The sequence below is a fragment of the Trypanosoma cruzi genome, genomic scaffold (genome assembly GCF_000209065.1).
Source record: "Trypanosoma cruzi strain CL Brener 1047053516803 genomic scaffold, whole genome shotgun sequence".
Classification (NCBI taxonomy): Eukaryota; Euglenozoa; class Kinetoplastea; order Trypanosomatida; family Trypanosomatidae; genus Trypanosoma; species Trypanosoma cruzi.
In genome coordinates this window covers 2,978-18,554 of record NW_001849486.1, presented here as the reverse complement: position 1 = coordinate 18,554, position 15,577 = coordinate 2,978, and the positions used below count along the sequence as shown (strand labels likewise).

Here is a 15,577-nt window from a genome sequence, read left to right as displayed (position 1 = left end):
ACTGCCCCACCGCCAACATAATCCCGAAGAAAATCATTGAGCTTCATTTTGGCCATTCCGGTGCTTCCCTCCAGCAGGATGTCCCTTACGGTGCTGCTCATGGTCCACTCTGGTCGTCGCGCCCTCTTCGCTCTTCTGCGGGTCGCAGCGGGTTGACCTGTGACACCCTCCGACTCCGGCATCGCTCTCCTCTGGCCATCTCCCTGCGGCACAGTAGACGCTTGGGTCTCCATACTGCCACCTTGCACTCTATTGTGCCCACCAGGCATTGTTTCTCCTTGTTTTCTTGGTTGGATCGTGTTAAAGCTGAATACTGACAAACAATGAAAAGGGAGAGGAATAAGAATGAAGGAAATTACGCACAGAAATTACTGGCACCCGCAACAAAAAAACCATCCACACAATGTGCGATGCACACCACATGCACGAGGACCACCACAAAGACGGCCCGTGGATACCATCCACCCAGCACAGTGTCGGAGAGAGCCAACAACAACGTGGTGGGCGCGGAGGGTTCGCCCACGCATTCCGCTCGCCACGGTCCCGCACACGTGTGGCACCGCCGTCACAGCACACACACTCGGCAAGAGGAAACGCGCGCATAAACCCTAGCACAAACACACACAGACACAAGTGGGAAGGGAATTTGGTGCAGCGACGGCCACACGCAAGAAACCCAAATCGTAAACTCCACAACGGCGATGCATCACGGTAAGTTCCCACACAACAAAAAATGCAGTTTGCACGCTTTATGGAAAATATCTGCGGTGTGCATGGCAAAAAAGAGCCGTGACGCTGCCTTTCATTTTGCATTCGCCATTCACGTATCACGTGGGAGCACGCAGCCACCACTCCTCCGTTCCGCTCCCCGTGCTGCTCGTGTCGCCTCACTTGAGGAAGTTGTCACCGCACATCCCCCTCACCGTGCATTGCGGAATACAAATCAACCACACGGCATGGGTGCGGTGCCGCCCCGCAAATAAATTCCAGGATCTTCCCCACCGCCTCGTGTGGCACAGACGGCAGTATCATTATGCCTGTGGAAGGCTTTTTTTCCAATCAAGAACGCGGTCCCACCACACGCCCATAAAAACGTTTGGTCCGTCGCACGCAAAGGAGCTGAGCGGGGGAACAGCAGGAAAGGCAACACCAGCAGCCATGAGCAGCTCGCACACGCCAACACACCGCTGCCCCGCATATCACCAAAAACAAAAATACCAAAGAAACTTGTCGCATCCCAAATACAAATCGCAGGTGCAGTTGCAGCTGACACTCCCACCTCCTGGGCGTGTGCGGCCCTCGCTGCTCGGCGCTCTAAGTGAAATCACCAAAAGCACCAATTCGGGAACATTCGACCACCGCCACAGCAGTCACGCTCCCCATTTCTCACAAAGGCGAAGGCTTGCAGTGGCGCAGCGGACGGCGGCATGCACAGTCGCAGAGTAATGGACTGCCGCGGGAATCACGCAACGGCGATGCGCCCCTCCTTTGGGAAACCCAACAAAAACATGTGTCGCGCAGTCCCCGTGAGCAACACACATTGAACCGTATTCAGCTCCACTACTGTGGCCATCCGCACACACAGCATGAGTGCGACAACGCAGGCAAGGAAACACGGAATAACACCACGCATCCCCCCAATAAAGGTCAGGCGGCGTCCGTGCTGCCTTCAACAATAATTCCACCCCACATCACCCTTCTGCATATCCGCAGCAAGAAGGCCCACACGGTGTGCACTACATTACAATTTCCTAAACAGCAAGCCGGATCATCAGAGCGCTGCCCTCTTCTCAATGTTGGGTAGAAGCTCTCTGATCCTTGTCGCCGGCAGCCTGCGGTCTTATGGAGTGGCATTGCGTTCCCGGCATATCTCTCCGTTTCCCTCGCCGTCGCGACGCCGCAAATGAAGTGATGTCCCACAAGTGATTTCGACCGTTCTGAAGAAAGTGACGTGTCAGACTCGCTGAAACTGTGTGCGTGTGCGTTATTACGGGCGAGCGATACAATGCTCTCGCACATCCATGTATTCCGATCCTGCGCAACGCTCCATTTGGCGGTGCTGAAAACGTTAGACACCGAACACGCACAAATCGCACAATGAATGCCTCTGGAGAACAAACTCCCCATTAACGTCGCCGCAGGCACCGTGACAACAAACAAAATCTAATTTCTGCGCGCCCTCCCGTAAGAAGGTGAAGACACACACGCTTGTCCCTTAGCTTCACTCCAACTCCTCAAAAGTTGACAGGTCTATGGCGGGAGGAATCACGCTACTCCTGCCTCGCTCCCTGTCACAAAGCATGGCATTGCGCATATCCAGTGCATCTGCATCACCCACATACGTCCCTTTGGGGCATTCGCCTCGGTAGTCACCAAGCACGCGCCGCTAGAAAGTGTACTCCCAGTCTATGCTGCTTCTCCTGAGCGACCTTGCTGCCTTGCCGCACAAACAAGTCCACAATTTACGCATTATGACTGCAGACACGTGCCAGTGGGGATCCCCGCCCTTTCCCTCAGCCTTGCCAAGTGCGTGCGCCATACAAATGCCGGTCATGGGGCAGACACACACAGGCGCCGATACCCGTGACAGTGCGTGAGATACTCGCCGCAGGTCTCCGCTCACTGATCCAGATTGACCACGCTGAAGCCCACGATTCCCGTGGGTTTGGAATCCCGATGGATCGTCGTGGTTCGTTGACTCCCATGGTGGAGGAGTCCCAAGCAAACAAGAACCAAAAGCCTGGACACTCTGTGGAGCCAAAAAGATAGAAAACACGGGCTGCGCGGGCACAGCTAAGCGCCATGGGAGAAACATCTCAGCTCATCCCATGGAGAACACTTCACCAACGTCATTGCAACATTGGCCTCTTGCTTCCTGGGTGCGTCACTTCTCTCCTCACTCCGTGCCAACCTCCGTCCAATTCCCCGCACAGCAGTACTACGCGTCACACTGCGCTGCCTCCGCACAATCACGCTTCGCGGCCAATCATCGTGACGCACCTCCAACTGCAGTCGCATCCAACCTCACAAGCCCTCGCACCCTCTTCCGCCCTCCTGTGTGTCGAGAGAAGACGCCTCTCTCGCGGTCTTCGCGTCCTCCCCAATAAAGCTCTGCAGTTGTGCCCAAACATCACCGGGTCCCTTGCCAAGAAGGAAACCGTGTGCGACGTGACCAATGTGTGCATACACAAATTTAAAACACGGTTTATAGGCTCTCTGGAGTGCCCTGCGTGCGCTCGCATGTACGATGGGAACACACACGGTGCGAGTCGGGCGAGATCGTCGTTCCACCTTGCATCTCCGCCAGGTGAGTCATTGGCGGCTCCATCCCGCTTCACGACAAGTCGAATAACAGTGCACAAGTAAGTGCGCTGTGCTCTGCATTCACATGTGGTTCCCCTTTTGGGTCCAGCGTCGTCAGGTGGTGGAAAGAGACGAGTCGCATTATCATTCTTCCATTTGCTGCTGCTGCCGCCTCATTTCCCGTAAAGAGCCACTGATCCCTTTCTCTTTGGCGATAAAGGGTCCTCACGCATGGGATGCATCCTGCCTCGTGTGGCATGAGGAACAGCAGAGAGTCCCCAACGTTGCCAATGCGGGATTGACCGTCCAGTGCGGTGAATACAACACGCTGGGTCCGTCGGAGGATCGTCGTGCACACTTCAGTCCGCCCGTGGCGAATACAATCCTCGGGCAGCCACACCTGTGCAGAACAGAACACCCTTTTGGAGAACGCCGAGCAGCTCCACCGACGTGTCGGAAAAACTCACAAAAAGAGGTCCGGTCAACCTGCGGCACATTACCGTGCAACTTTAATACCTTGACATCGAGAAGAGCGTTTCTACCTGAGAGCGTTCGCCCCATCATCATCACTGCTCAAATCATCTCACCAGGCAACAATGGCATCGCTCTCGTATTGCCCATGCCCGTTGACCTCCTCCACCCGCCGCATCACGTCCGTGTGAATGAAGTCTCGTCATGCACAGCGATGCGCCCTCTCGTTACAGATAAACACCAATATTTTATGGTCACCAAGGTAGCAGTTCAGTTCTCCCTCCATAGGCACACCTCATAGAGGACGTCCTTCTGTTCCCTTTGCCGAATCAACGCACCGCACCCCAGTGGATAAGTCCTGGTAGTTTCACCAAAAAATAAGTGCTCGATTCCCACAGCAGCGAATATTCTGTGTGATATGGAACGCACAATTTGTTGTGCTAGTGCACCGCACCGCCGGCCGCCTCGCAATGGTGCAAAGGTGTCATTGCCCCTGCCTGGGTGAGGCCTAAGCCCCACATTACACGCACACAGAGAAGCACACGGCGCATTTGAAAATATATTGATAATTTTTTCACGGCACATCTATGGGAAGGAGCACCACCCCCGTATGCATGTTGGCAAAGCAACAGCCCCACAACGGCGGCGCTAAAAAAACGCATCCAGAAACAGAGGAAAAAGAAGAAGAGTGTGGAACACCCACAAGAAATGATGGATAGCCCACTTAAAAGCGGCAGCAAAGAAAAGGAAAAAAGCAGCAGCAGTAGTGGTGGTGACCATCATTTCCTTTTTTCTTCCCTTCACTCGCTAATAACCCAAACACGTGGGGTTCAAAAGTCCTCTTCACACAAAATTGTGCGGCAGTTAGCCTCTCTCCAACCAGCCGCCTCAATACATCCAAAAGTGCACACAAGAAAACCACAAATAGCCATGGGAAAAAAAGAGAGAAAAACAATAAAAGATCCCACGGCATTAGTACGGAGGCGGAACGACACGCTTTTCGCACAAGTAGTCGTAAAGTCGGCCAGAGCGGAACAGATCCAGGCCTGAGCAAACTCGGACGCCACAGGCGGTTATTGTGCGCCTTTGAGACTTTTCCGCCAGCTCCTGTTCCACCCGAAGGAAGAGGGCTGGCGGAATGTGATCCTCGCCGCAAAGAGTTGCTTCATCGGGGGCCAAAGAAACAAATCCTCGCATATTGCGGATTTCAAGTGGGCCACCCCACCGCATTTCCACGTCACTATCGCTCGGCTGCGCACGTGCGCCTCTTCACGTACCCCGTCGTTCCTCAAGAAGCCTTTCCACAGGAGTCCTCAAATGCAGTGGACGCTTGAGAGCAACAAGCCAAGCCTCGCAGTCGCTGTCAGTCTCACAAACCACCTCCAATGATTTCCCACCGCGAAGCAAAAGTGCGAATGCGCGGTGGTTGTTTGTTCCAAGGCTGGACGGAGTGATGTTTTGCGTGGCATCATGGCGGTGCGTCCCATTGTCAGAAACTGCCTCCTGGCGTGTCTTTGCCAGCTGTGCCTCCCGCTGTAGTTCACAAATGAGGTTGTGGACAGGCCGATGAGAACTTTTTCGATGTCACGTATCCACATGGTGACTGGAGGTAGTTTGCGATTTAACGGGAATCCCTGACGGTCCAGATCCCAGGAATGAATACATTTGCAGTCCTCAGAGAGAAAACATAGGCGTCTGCGAGCATTGCCCTTGATCGGTATCTTTGTCACGCGGACCCCGTTGCGTAATTAATTCAGCACCTGATCCACAACAGAACTGAGGTGGTGTTCCTTTGTCTCGGTGTCATGCAGTTTTCATTTTTCTTTGCCACGTAATCATCAAGGATACGATGTCAATACACCTCGAGTCCTCGTCCCAGCCTCTCCTTGCGGGCCTGTTCCTCTTCAGCGCTGGCCAAGTATGTCTGTTCCTCTTGCGTGAAGACCTCGTCAAACTGGCGTCGAATGATGTCCGTCTCCTCCGGATTCACAGGAATGTCCTCAAGGGAAATGAGCCTCGGCAAATACTCCTCGATCATTTTGATGTCGGCAGCAAGAGCCGTCTCGGCGGCGTCCTCCCTGGCTGTCGCCTGCTCGTACTTCTTCTTCCGCTCCTCGGCCAAGGGACGCACCTGTTCAGGGAATTTTGCATTCATTTCCTTAACCTGATGGATCCACTGCCTCCGCTGGCGACACCGCTCCTCCCGGACGGTCCTTCGCACCGCCTCAATAGAATGCCGCTCCCGCATGATGGCCTCTCGCCCCCTCGCCCCGCCAAGTTGAACCATCTCGAGCTGCTGCTCCTTCGTCTCAATGGCGCTCTGCCGTAGGCTGAGTTCTTGCTCCGGCTGCTGCATCGCCTGCCGCAACCTCTCCGAGGCACTCTCCTCGGTCTGTTTCCTCGTTCGGATCTTCTCCACCGTATGCTCGTACTCCCAAATGCGGCCTTCGCGGTCAGCCTGCAGAGCAATGCTCTCCCGCTTTTTCGCCTCCAGAGTCCCCTCAAGTTCGTCCAACGTGGCCCCACCTCTCTGCTCAAGCTCTTTGATCATCTTCTCCACCTCATGCTTGGCACGCTCGCAAAACACACTCAGCTGCCATTTCCGCGCCTCCTCACGGTTGCTCTGAATGGCGTTGATGCGCTTCATCTATTCCTCCTTTATGTCTGAAATGGCCTGTTGGATTCATAGCCACAATGCCTGTGGTCGTACACGGTCCGGGCAATCATGAGTTCATCCCGCAACTCCATGATGTCCTGATCAAGACGCCACTTGTCAACGGCAAGATCCCTTGTGGCGGATCCGATTCCGGTCGAGCCAAGAATATTGCCAACACGACGAGTCGTGGAGAGACAATGGAACGATTCCTCCGCCCACACGGCATCCAAAAAGGCGTGAGTCAATAAAGCCGTCTCGGTAGAACCAGTGAGGCTATTGTTGCGGTTGCCTTTTTCCGTATTGTACGCTCGGCGCAACAACTGACTGAGTTCTGACATGCCGAAGGGAATGCGCAGACGACGGCGGCGAATGCCGGAGACAATTCCTGCTGCCGACACCAGTGCTCGTTGAGCCCCTTCGTGCTGTGGCTGCGCGGTGGCATCAATACCACACAAGACGAGCCGTTCGGCATCTCCCAAGGCGACAAATGCCAGGGAGTTTGCATCCATATAATCTGCAAACTCCGCCTCACCAACATCGCGGTAAAGCTGAAGAACGACGGTGTCGGGCAAATAGGAAGGCATTGCCTCCAGCTCAGGCATTGGCTGCTTTTCACACAGCACGGAATAAAGTATTTCTCATAGTTTTTGACGATAGTGTCCATCGCCGCTCGAACGTCGCCGGCCAATGAGACACAAATTCGCGCCACCATTCGCACACGAGGTCCCTCCTTCACGGAGCCCATAATAACTCCGAGCTCGTTGTCGGCGTCAAGAAGGTCTGCGCGGTGCTCTGTTGACCCAATGACGCGGCATGAGAGGGCAAAAATGCCCTTTTTGGCGCCCAGCCGAATAAATTCAGTGATGACTCAAGCAGCACATCCTTCTCCAGCTGCAGAGCCGTACAGGAGTTGTCGCCTTGGTGACGAACGCACGCCGTAGCTGAAGGCCACCATTTTCTTGCGTTCCTGAGGAAAGTTGGGGGCGGCAATGGCACACAATTTTCGGAAGAGTGCACTTGCGTCCGGCCCGTCCAACGCCACATCGACGTCAAACAAGGCCTCAGCAACCGCAAGTCCGGCATCCCTCAGTGCCTGGGGGCAATTAAACTGCACCGTGTTGCCGTCTACCCGCATTGTCGCGGGGAGCTGCGAGGACGGCGTCGTGGTTTGGTGGGAGCAAAAACGGCTTTCACCTCCATTGAAAGAGCATCACATTGAATGCTGCGCTGTGTGTTTGTTGCATGCACAGAAAAAAAGGGTCAAAGACAGAAATAAAGAAAAGAAGCGAGAGACCGAGAGGGAAACAACACTGAATAATCTTCTGGGCCGCTGGCCGGATTCTGAAATTATCCAAAAAGGACAGGAAAAAAAAAGCGGTAAATGGAGAGGCAATGAGTTCGCCGCAATGTTTTCCCCAAAATATATGCACATTCCGTCAATCACTGCCGCGGACTGCTGCGCACAGTTAGAATTAGAAACACTTATCCCCGCAAAGTGGCAGGCCTTTGGGGCTCCTCCAGCCACAAAAAAACGCCGCAAGGTGAGGATCACAAAGTGGGTGGGCAGGGAGGCAAAAATAAAAAATAAAAATAATAATAATAATTCCGTCTAACAGCTGTCGGCTCCCTGACTGCCTCAATCGCGGTCCCCCAAAAGACAGTGCGATAGAAGAGAAAAAAGTTGTAAAGAGATATCTTCGTTTGTGCGAGATATGAATTTATTTGGGCAGCCAGCCGCCCTCGCAGGCATTCTTTTCACAAAATCCCATGAAAATAAAGAGAAATTATGCGGCACCTGTAGTGCGCAACGGCCTCCAGTGACGATGCGCCTCTGGTGGAAAAAATAAAATAAAATCAAAAGAGGGTGTGGTGAGTGTGGCACTGCCGATCACAACGGTTCTCTGAAAAGAAAGGCACTCACTGTCTAGACCCCGTAGGCACACACACACAAAAATCGTTAAAATACTTCCTAATATATTTCACTAAAACGAAATGCACTCTGTTCCCCAATTATTTCCCCAACTTTCTTCCCTATCCCTTTTCCCCCAAGATTATTGTGTTCTCATTTCTGTGATTTTATTTACAAAATCAGGTGTTAACACAAACTGGTATTGGTGTACCTTTCCGTTCCAGAACGCCACAATCTCTTTTTCAGCGTCGGTTTTATTATTGGGATTGACGCGATCACATTCATGCCATTTTGATATCTTTTTTCTGTCTGCGTGCTGCACATAAATAATATCCCACGACAGGTCTCGGGATAATTCGTCCCATCCTTCAAAATATGCCGCCAGGCACTCAGTGAACTGCCTCACAGCGCTGGTTGTGGTGCGGTGCGCACTCGCCGTAGCCATCTGCAGCCCAACCAGCGTCCTCCGCGGTGACTCCATGAAGAAAAAGCCGTCCACCAGCGGAAAGTTTTCAACCTTCGGTATGTACAGCACCCCGTACTCCATCGGAATCCTCGTGACACCGCCTTCCAGTTCCGTTAATCCAACGGTGCGAGTGGGGTGCCCTTGATGGTTTACCTTCAGCACTGAATCCTGTGCTTCACGTTCTGGTGGCGGCAGCTCCTTGAGTCCCTCTACTAATGCACTGACAAGCTCCCCATACATGAAGGCGCGCAAACCTAATTGTTCCAGAGCTCGGGAAGCAAGAGCACCACGCGATCCCAATATTAGCAACAAAAGATCCTTCGCATCCATTTCCTTTTCCAAACGGTCTGCAATTCGAAACCCGATATCAGCACTTATTGATGCGTTGAGAAATACCTCAGCACCTTCATCTGTTATTTCCCGGACGATCTTCACAAGTTTGTGAGACTTATCCTTGGAATACCATAGCTTACTTCCTCTCAGGGTAAAGTACTCTCCAACATCAGTAGGTTTGATCGATAACAAGGCATCATCAACGGCACTCAGGCGACCATTATAATCATTCTCATCAAAGATGTAACGTGGAATCGGCCCCACCTTTTCCATGTGTTTTTTGACCATCCTCCAGTATCCCGCTTGCTCATCTGTATCCAGACCTCGCTCCATCCATGCGCACATCGCCCTCACATCCGTCTCGTCGGGGCAATTCATGATGATTCGACTGGCTTTTACTTGCTTCTCCCACTCATCATAGTTGCTTACCTCTGGGGATGACACCACAATCATGCCCCATCCAGTAGAGGGCGCAAAATCTGTGTCGGGCGGTGTTCCTTTCCTTGCCACATCGTAAATAATATACCCTTTCATCCCACGCTGCCACAAACCATCCAAAACATTCTTGGATGTTATATTACCCTTGTATTTTGTCACCGCCTTGATGGTCTTGTCAAACACGTACATCGTTTTTCCAAAACAATGGACTACCACTTGGATTTTCTCCACATCGTAGTGCAGCAGCTGGTAAAGAAGGTACGAGCCGGCAGCCATCGACTTCCCGATCCCGGGCGTCCCAATCAACACACGCGGCAAAGGTGAAGGATTGAGAGTCAAATCAAAATTGCTGAACCACTCGGTGAGATCGCGCTCGACGATCTGCCACACTCGATCCACCTCAGAGTTAACACACAAGTCATTACCAGCCCCATGCAGCACATTCATCGTGTACGGCCATCCCTTGTCCGAGGTGAGCACCATCAACACGGGAGGTACTTCACCGGATTGCCGCACAGCGTCATCCTTTTCGAGGGTGTTGCCAGCTTTCTTGTACGTCCATGACTGCGGGGGTTTCCCCTCCCTCACCTTCAATCCCGTCCCCTCGCCGTCGGAAACTTCCACGACATGATGCCACCTCGCATCGTACACAGACTCGTAGCATCCCTCCAGTTTTATCGCTACAATCGTCGTCATTCGGTTCCTCGCCTCCTCGGCAGCTGCATCCAAGAAATCTTTAGTGATGCAATGAACACTTGTTTTTACGTTTGCGGCAGCTTTTGACCACCCAAATAGATTGATGACATCCTTATCGCGAAGCTTACTTCGATCTTTTTCGAAGATTATTTCATCCCTTACAGCCCCCTCCACCCTCGCATAAGCATCGGTTATCTGTATTTCTTTCAATACTCCTTTATCACGGATATACCTCGCGGGATCCTTGAAAAACTCCTTCAGCAAGACATTCCGATTGGTGTCCACAACGCCCCTGCCGCCCAATTCCATCGTAAGAAAATCATTCAGCTTCTTTTCCTTGACGCAGACTCCTCCTTTAAACAGTACATCTTCGATCGTAGTGGAAATGGTAAATTTCATTTCTTGCGCTCGTCTTACCCTTTCTTCTGCCTTCCGCCACGCTTCTGTCAGTACCTGAGTGAGGGCTGCGTTTAGTTTTCCCCTTGCAATGGGAGTGACTGTATCCTTTCCCTCATAGTCCCTCCATTGCTCGAGCGAGACCACACCCTCGTGGTGAAGCTTAGTAATGGCCTCCAATAGAATTTTCATCTCATCCAACTCTCTTTCCATCTCTTGGTACTCTGTTAAATTAAAAATAATTCTAAGAAGCCGCTGGTCTTGCACGTAAGCATCCGGCTCCTGAACAAACGCCTCCATAATGACGTTCCCATTTCTTTCCACAACCCACTCATCGCCCAAGTTGCTCCAGAGGAAATCGTTCAGCTTCATGTCGGTGCTGTTATTGCTTCCACCCAGAAGGATGTCCTCAACGCTGCTGCTCATGGTCCACTGCGGCCACACTTTACTCCTCACCACATGTCGAGCTGCAGCGTCGGAACCATCACAAGAGCCGCTGCGAGGTGCCATCACAACACCCGTGTGGTGAAGCATCCCACTCGCACCGCCCAACCGCGGCCAGCAGGTGCCGCTGGCTCCAAAGGACACTCGCGGCTGTCTCGTCCCGCAGTCCCAATGGAGTTGGGCGTGGCACTCGCACGGCGGGGCGGTCAGTGCGCCATGCAGCCGCACTGCAACGCCTGTCGGTGAAGCAGTCAAGGCCCACCGCCTCCGCAGCAACGCAACGTGCAATCGGCCACAACACCGCCACATTATCGTCCTTTTTTATTCTATTTTATTTTATTCACTTTTTCTGTTTGTTTGTTTTCCCGATCACTAACACTAAAAATAAGTGTGCACCTTCACAAAAAAATAAAAAGAAAACACGATCCCACCGTCCCGATGCAACTCAGCACTCTCCTCCACACACCACCATTGTCGCACAGAAGACCGCGGTCACATCGCAGAGTCAGCACCACAGTGTGCACCACACCATCGTGCAGTGAACGATGGGCGGGACGCGGCCATGCATCGCCCCGCTACATTTTCCCACCAATCAAGTGTTGCGTGCCCGCACAAAGTAGCAAACAGAATCAGAGTGCACACAAACCCAACCAACACCCTCACTCGCTGAAGCACATCATTCGCATGGAGTGACAACATTTGGGGACACACCGGCAGTAGCAGGCTGCATGGAATTTCCCTGCCAGCCCTGCAAAGAGACACAACAACTCTGCGGAGTCAAAGTGGCAGCCCCTCGGTGTTGCCTGCAGCTCACATGGCAGGAAGAATTCCACGCACGCATAGTTCCGGACCCCGTGCTGTTTGAGTGCCCAACAGAACATGTGAAAAAAAATAACTGCGCGCGAGATGGAATTATATAAATGGAAAAGTCGGCCTGCTTTCTCCGATGGCGTTGGCAAGCAGTCCCACACAATCCAATCAAGGTAGCACGCCGGACAGAATGGCGTCCGTCAATCAATAAAAAAAAAATGCGACACTGAAAGGGAGCAGAGAAGAGTTGGCGCATGCGATTGCCAGCAACAACTGTGAGCAAACCCGCCAGCACCAACTGAGGTGCCGAGGAGCACGTTTGTGCAGAACTGGCCGTCAGGCAGAGAGGACAAATAAAACAAAAGGGCAGCAAACCCTCTCGTTCAATGTCTCCTGACCGCGAAACCAGAATCAAAATACCATGGACGACAAGAGTGGCAACGCCTTCTCCAAAACATCGTGTCAAGAAGCCGCAGGACTTCAGGAAGGGAGAAAGGCAGCGGCGGCAGCCACAGCGGGGGAGGCAATAAAACGGCTGGCAGGCACCTTCACTTCGACGCGCACACCGCATCCGAGTGGGCCGGGAGCACAGATCGAACCGCTCGGAAACACACGCATCAAATCCGCAAAACAAAGTCGCGTTGAATCGACAGGAACTCCCCGCCCAAAACAAATTTAAAAGGTAGCGTTTTTCAAGGGGGAATCCGCTTTTCCGACGACGGCACGGACGCCTCGCAGGAACTTCTTGCAAGTCTCCCTTCGCAGGTCCGCAGGAAAACGCAGCGGAATAAAAAGAGAGCGCAACGACGCAAAAAAAATAATAATCCTCCTAACCAACCAGGTGGCAGGCCGCCCTCGCGCAAGTGGACAAAACAAAACTTCACTCCGGTCTTGTCGTGGTGGTCGTCTCGCAACATTTTCTTCCTTCTCGTCGCAGTGCACATCCCCTCCCACAAATCATTTGTTCGGGCCATGTTCCTGCGGCCAAACATCGCGCTGCTCGATCCCGCGGCACAGTCCTCGGCACAGAAGTGAGGGAAGGAAGAGGGACCGCAGAAGGTGCGAGCAAACCCGAATTCGGTGGCGGTCGCTGCAGTGAAGATTGACGTCCCACGCGGTGTCCCTTTTCTAGGTCCGGTCCTCACCGTGCCATGCTCTCAGCGTGCGGTGCGCCGACCGCTCCGAACATCCACACGTGCTTGCGTCTCACCGTCGCTCGCAGCCCCGTTCGTTGGCTGCATCAGGGATGCCGCCATCCAGAGACGGGCATAAGGACGTTGCATCCAACAAAACCTTCAGAGGCACCCGGTGGGCCAACGACGACCGTCACTGCGGGATGCGTGGCCCTTTCGCCGCTCACCTCAAATCGCGCTTCTACGCCTCCTCGAGCAGCAGAATAAATACACCGGTCCACTAGAGGCCCTCACCAGCCATTGCAGGAAGACCACTGTGCCTCGGTGTTATAAAACCCATATTGCATTGACGGACCACTTCGGAAAATCATGTCGCATCCTCCCCCATTATGCGGAAACACATCCGTCGTGCATTTGGCCACCGCAGCCAAAATAATCCGGTCCAAATACCCTCCAAATCAAATTCCCCTTTCCTCAAGCCATTCCCTCATTCCATGCGCCCTGACCCCCATCCGCACGTGCCCACTCACACAAACCGCAAAAGAATGGTGGTGGCCGCCCAACGCTCCGAAAAAATATGCCCAGCACGCACGCGCACAATAAATGACATGCGCAAACGCACGGCAAAACGGCGGAGAAGCGCACACCGAAAGGATGCGGCCCTCCACAGCAGTCGCAGCCCACCGCGCGCATCACACCCGCAGGAAGAGTGACTAAGCGGTGCGCGCTCCCTCTCTCCTCCTCCCTTCATGCCCACGGAAAGAGGCAGCAGCCACCCGCAGCCGCCAGCACACGCTACAAAAGAAGCATCAAAACCCACTGCAATGTGCATGTTGTGTGGTTGTGTGTGCCTGCAGACACACGAGGCAAGGAAGTAAAAACAGGGGCAGAGCATGTGAAGGGACGCACAAGCAAAAATGTACAGCAGAGGTGCATGGCAGAAATAAAGAGAAAAGGACTGCTCAAGCTCATGATATTGCACTGCAGAGAAAGCAGCGGCAATTCATAAAAAATTTATTAAAAAAAAAATTCATCTTCACCCTTCCGCTCCTCACACTTTGGAAAAAAGAAAAAACAATAAAAAAGGAAAAAAAAAAAAGAATGAAAAAAGTCGCCCTCTATTACAGCTACACACAAATAATAATAAAATGAAAAAAAGAAAAAGAAAAGCCACACACACAAAAAGCACCTAACTATCATCTTGCTCCAGAAATTGTCTGCATATTTTTCCCGAAAATTAAAAGATATTTAAATGTCTTTCAACCGCCTGACCTTCCGTGTGTGTCCGCACATCGTTTATATTTCACGGGGTCATCTGCGTGTTGCTCCTCCCCTCAGTCCTTTTATTGGTGCGTGAGTGCGGCCTGCAGGGCTCAGTCACTCGTGCGTGGAGGGACTGAGAGAAGCACGCAGACATGACGGCAGTCGCGTCTCTCCATCGGGAGAGTGAGCGCAGCAAAAGAAAAAGAAATCATCGGAGGGAAAAGAAATGCTCACGAGGCCGACCCCGAAGAGTGCGCCACCGCAAAAAAAAAAAAAAAAACACGCAAAGCAAAATAAAATCCTAAAAAAGCGGCAGGGTGTGGCTGTGTGTGTGGCGCTGCGGGTGTCTGCCAGCCCTGGCCGCAAAAACAAAACAAGAGGGGAAGAAATGTGTGCTCCGCCCCACAGGCCCTCGTCGCACGCCCACACGTCACGGCTCCCTCAGCGCGCCGTTCGTCGCGGCCCCTCCTCATGCGTGCAGCAGGCGAGGCGCACAGGGCCGTCGTCATGAGCGTGTCGGTGGGTGTGCGAGTGGAGCAGTTGGGCGGGAAACACACGGCACCCCTCACAGGAAGAGTGCAGCAAGAAGAAATTAAAAGAGGGAATAGTAAAAAAAAGTCCATGGTGGTTGTCCTAAATCATCAAGCAAAAGAAGGGAAGTAAATTTAAAAAAAAAAAAGAAATTATTCTCCACGGAGCAAAATGTATTCCTAGCGGTGTGTGTGTGTCGCTGCAGAGGAGAGCGCAAGTGTTCCGCACTGAGGGCGCACACTCCTCACGCAGCCGCAAAGCCCCACAGTCCCAACAGAAGAAGCAGCAGCGGCAGCAGTCCGCTCCCAGCAGATGTCAAGCCCACCACAGCCGCATGTTCTCTGGCGGCAGCTCCCTCCAGAGCTGCCCACCCCGCCAGTGCTCCCCCCGGGCCATTCAAAGTGTGGGCCTTGTCCTTGAGTGCATTTATCTCGGTGGAATTCAGTGGGCGGTTGTACAGAAAGACGTTCTTCACCGTCACCTTAGTTTTCTGGCCGGCATCCTCACCGCACGCGCCAAAGCAAAAGCGTACAAGCTCAAGTGGCGCCTCACCCGTTAACGGCACCTCTTCCTGCCTCAGAAACGTACCATCAATGTACACAGAGGCCTTTTTGCCTTGCAGCATGAGTGCCACTTGGTATCCCTTCTTCGGCTCCCAAACGCCGCTCTGTGTTGTTTTCTTTGCTTTGAGCCACGTCCCCCACTTCTTTATCCGCGTATACGACAGT

General features: G+C 52.9%; 2 protein-coding genes and 3 pseudogenes across 2 annotated transcripts, besides 7 other annotated features; all 5 read right to left on the bottom strand.

Moving 5' to 3' along the window:
* Positions 1–14,452: a sequence feature (areas not merged during assembly with more than two copies in the genome that could not be assigned to a particular haplotype).
* On the bottom strand, positions 2,222–2,707 carry Tc00.1047053508401.90 (annotated as a pseudogene).
* On the bottom strand, positions 2,848–3,870 carry Tc00.1047053508401.70 (annotated as a pseudogene).
* Tc00.1047053508401.50 lies at positions 4,747–7,629 on the bottom strand (annotated as a pseudogene).
* Positions 7,744–8,196: a mobile genetic element.
* Positions 8,004–8,035: a sequence feature (AT_rich).
* On the bottom strand, positions 8,482–11,421 carry Tc00.1047053508401.20 (retrotransposon hot spot (RHS) protein, putative; the record flags this gene model as incomplete). The annotated part of the gene is made up of 1 exon (XM_803265.1): positions 8,482–11,421. The coding sequence occupies one exon, from the start codon at positions 11,419–11,421 to the stop codon at positions 8,482–8,484; it is 2,940 nt and encodes a 979-aa protein (XP_808358.1).
* Positions 14,061–14,086: a sequence feature (AT_rich).
* Positions 14,118–14,165: a sequence feature (T-rich).
* Positions 14,453–15,577: a sequence feature (heterozygous, non-Esmeraldo-like haplotype).
* Positions 14,979–15,006: a sequence feature (AT_rich).
* Tc00.1047053508401.10 (trans-sialidase, putative) lies at positions 15,094–15,577 on the bottom strand (the record flags this gene model as incomplete). The annotated part of the gene is made up of 1 exon (XM_803264.1): positions 15,094–15,577. A coding segment is annotated over one exon (484 nt), but the record flags the coding sequence as incomplete, so codon positions are not given.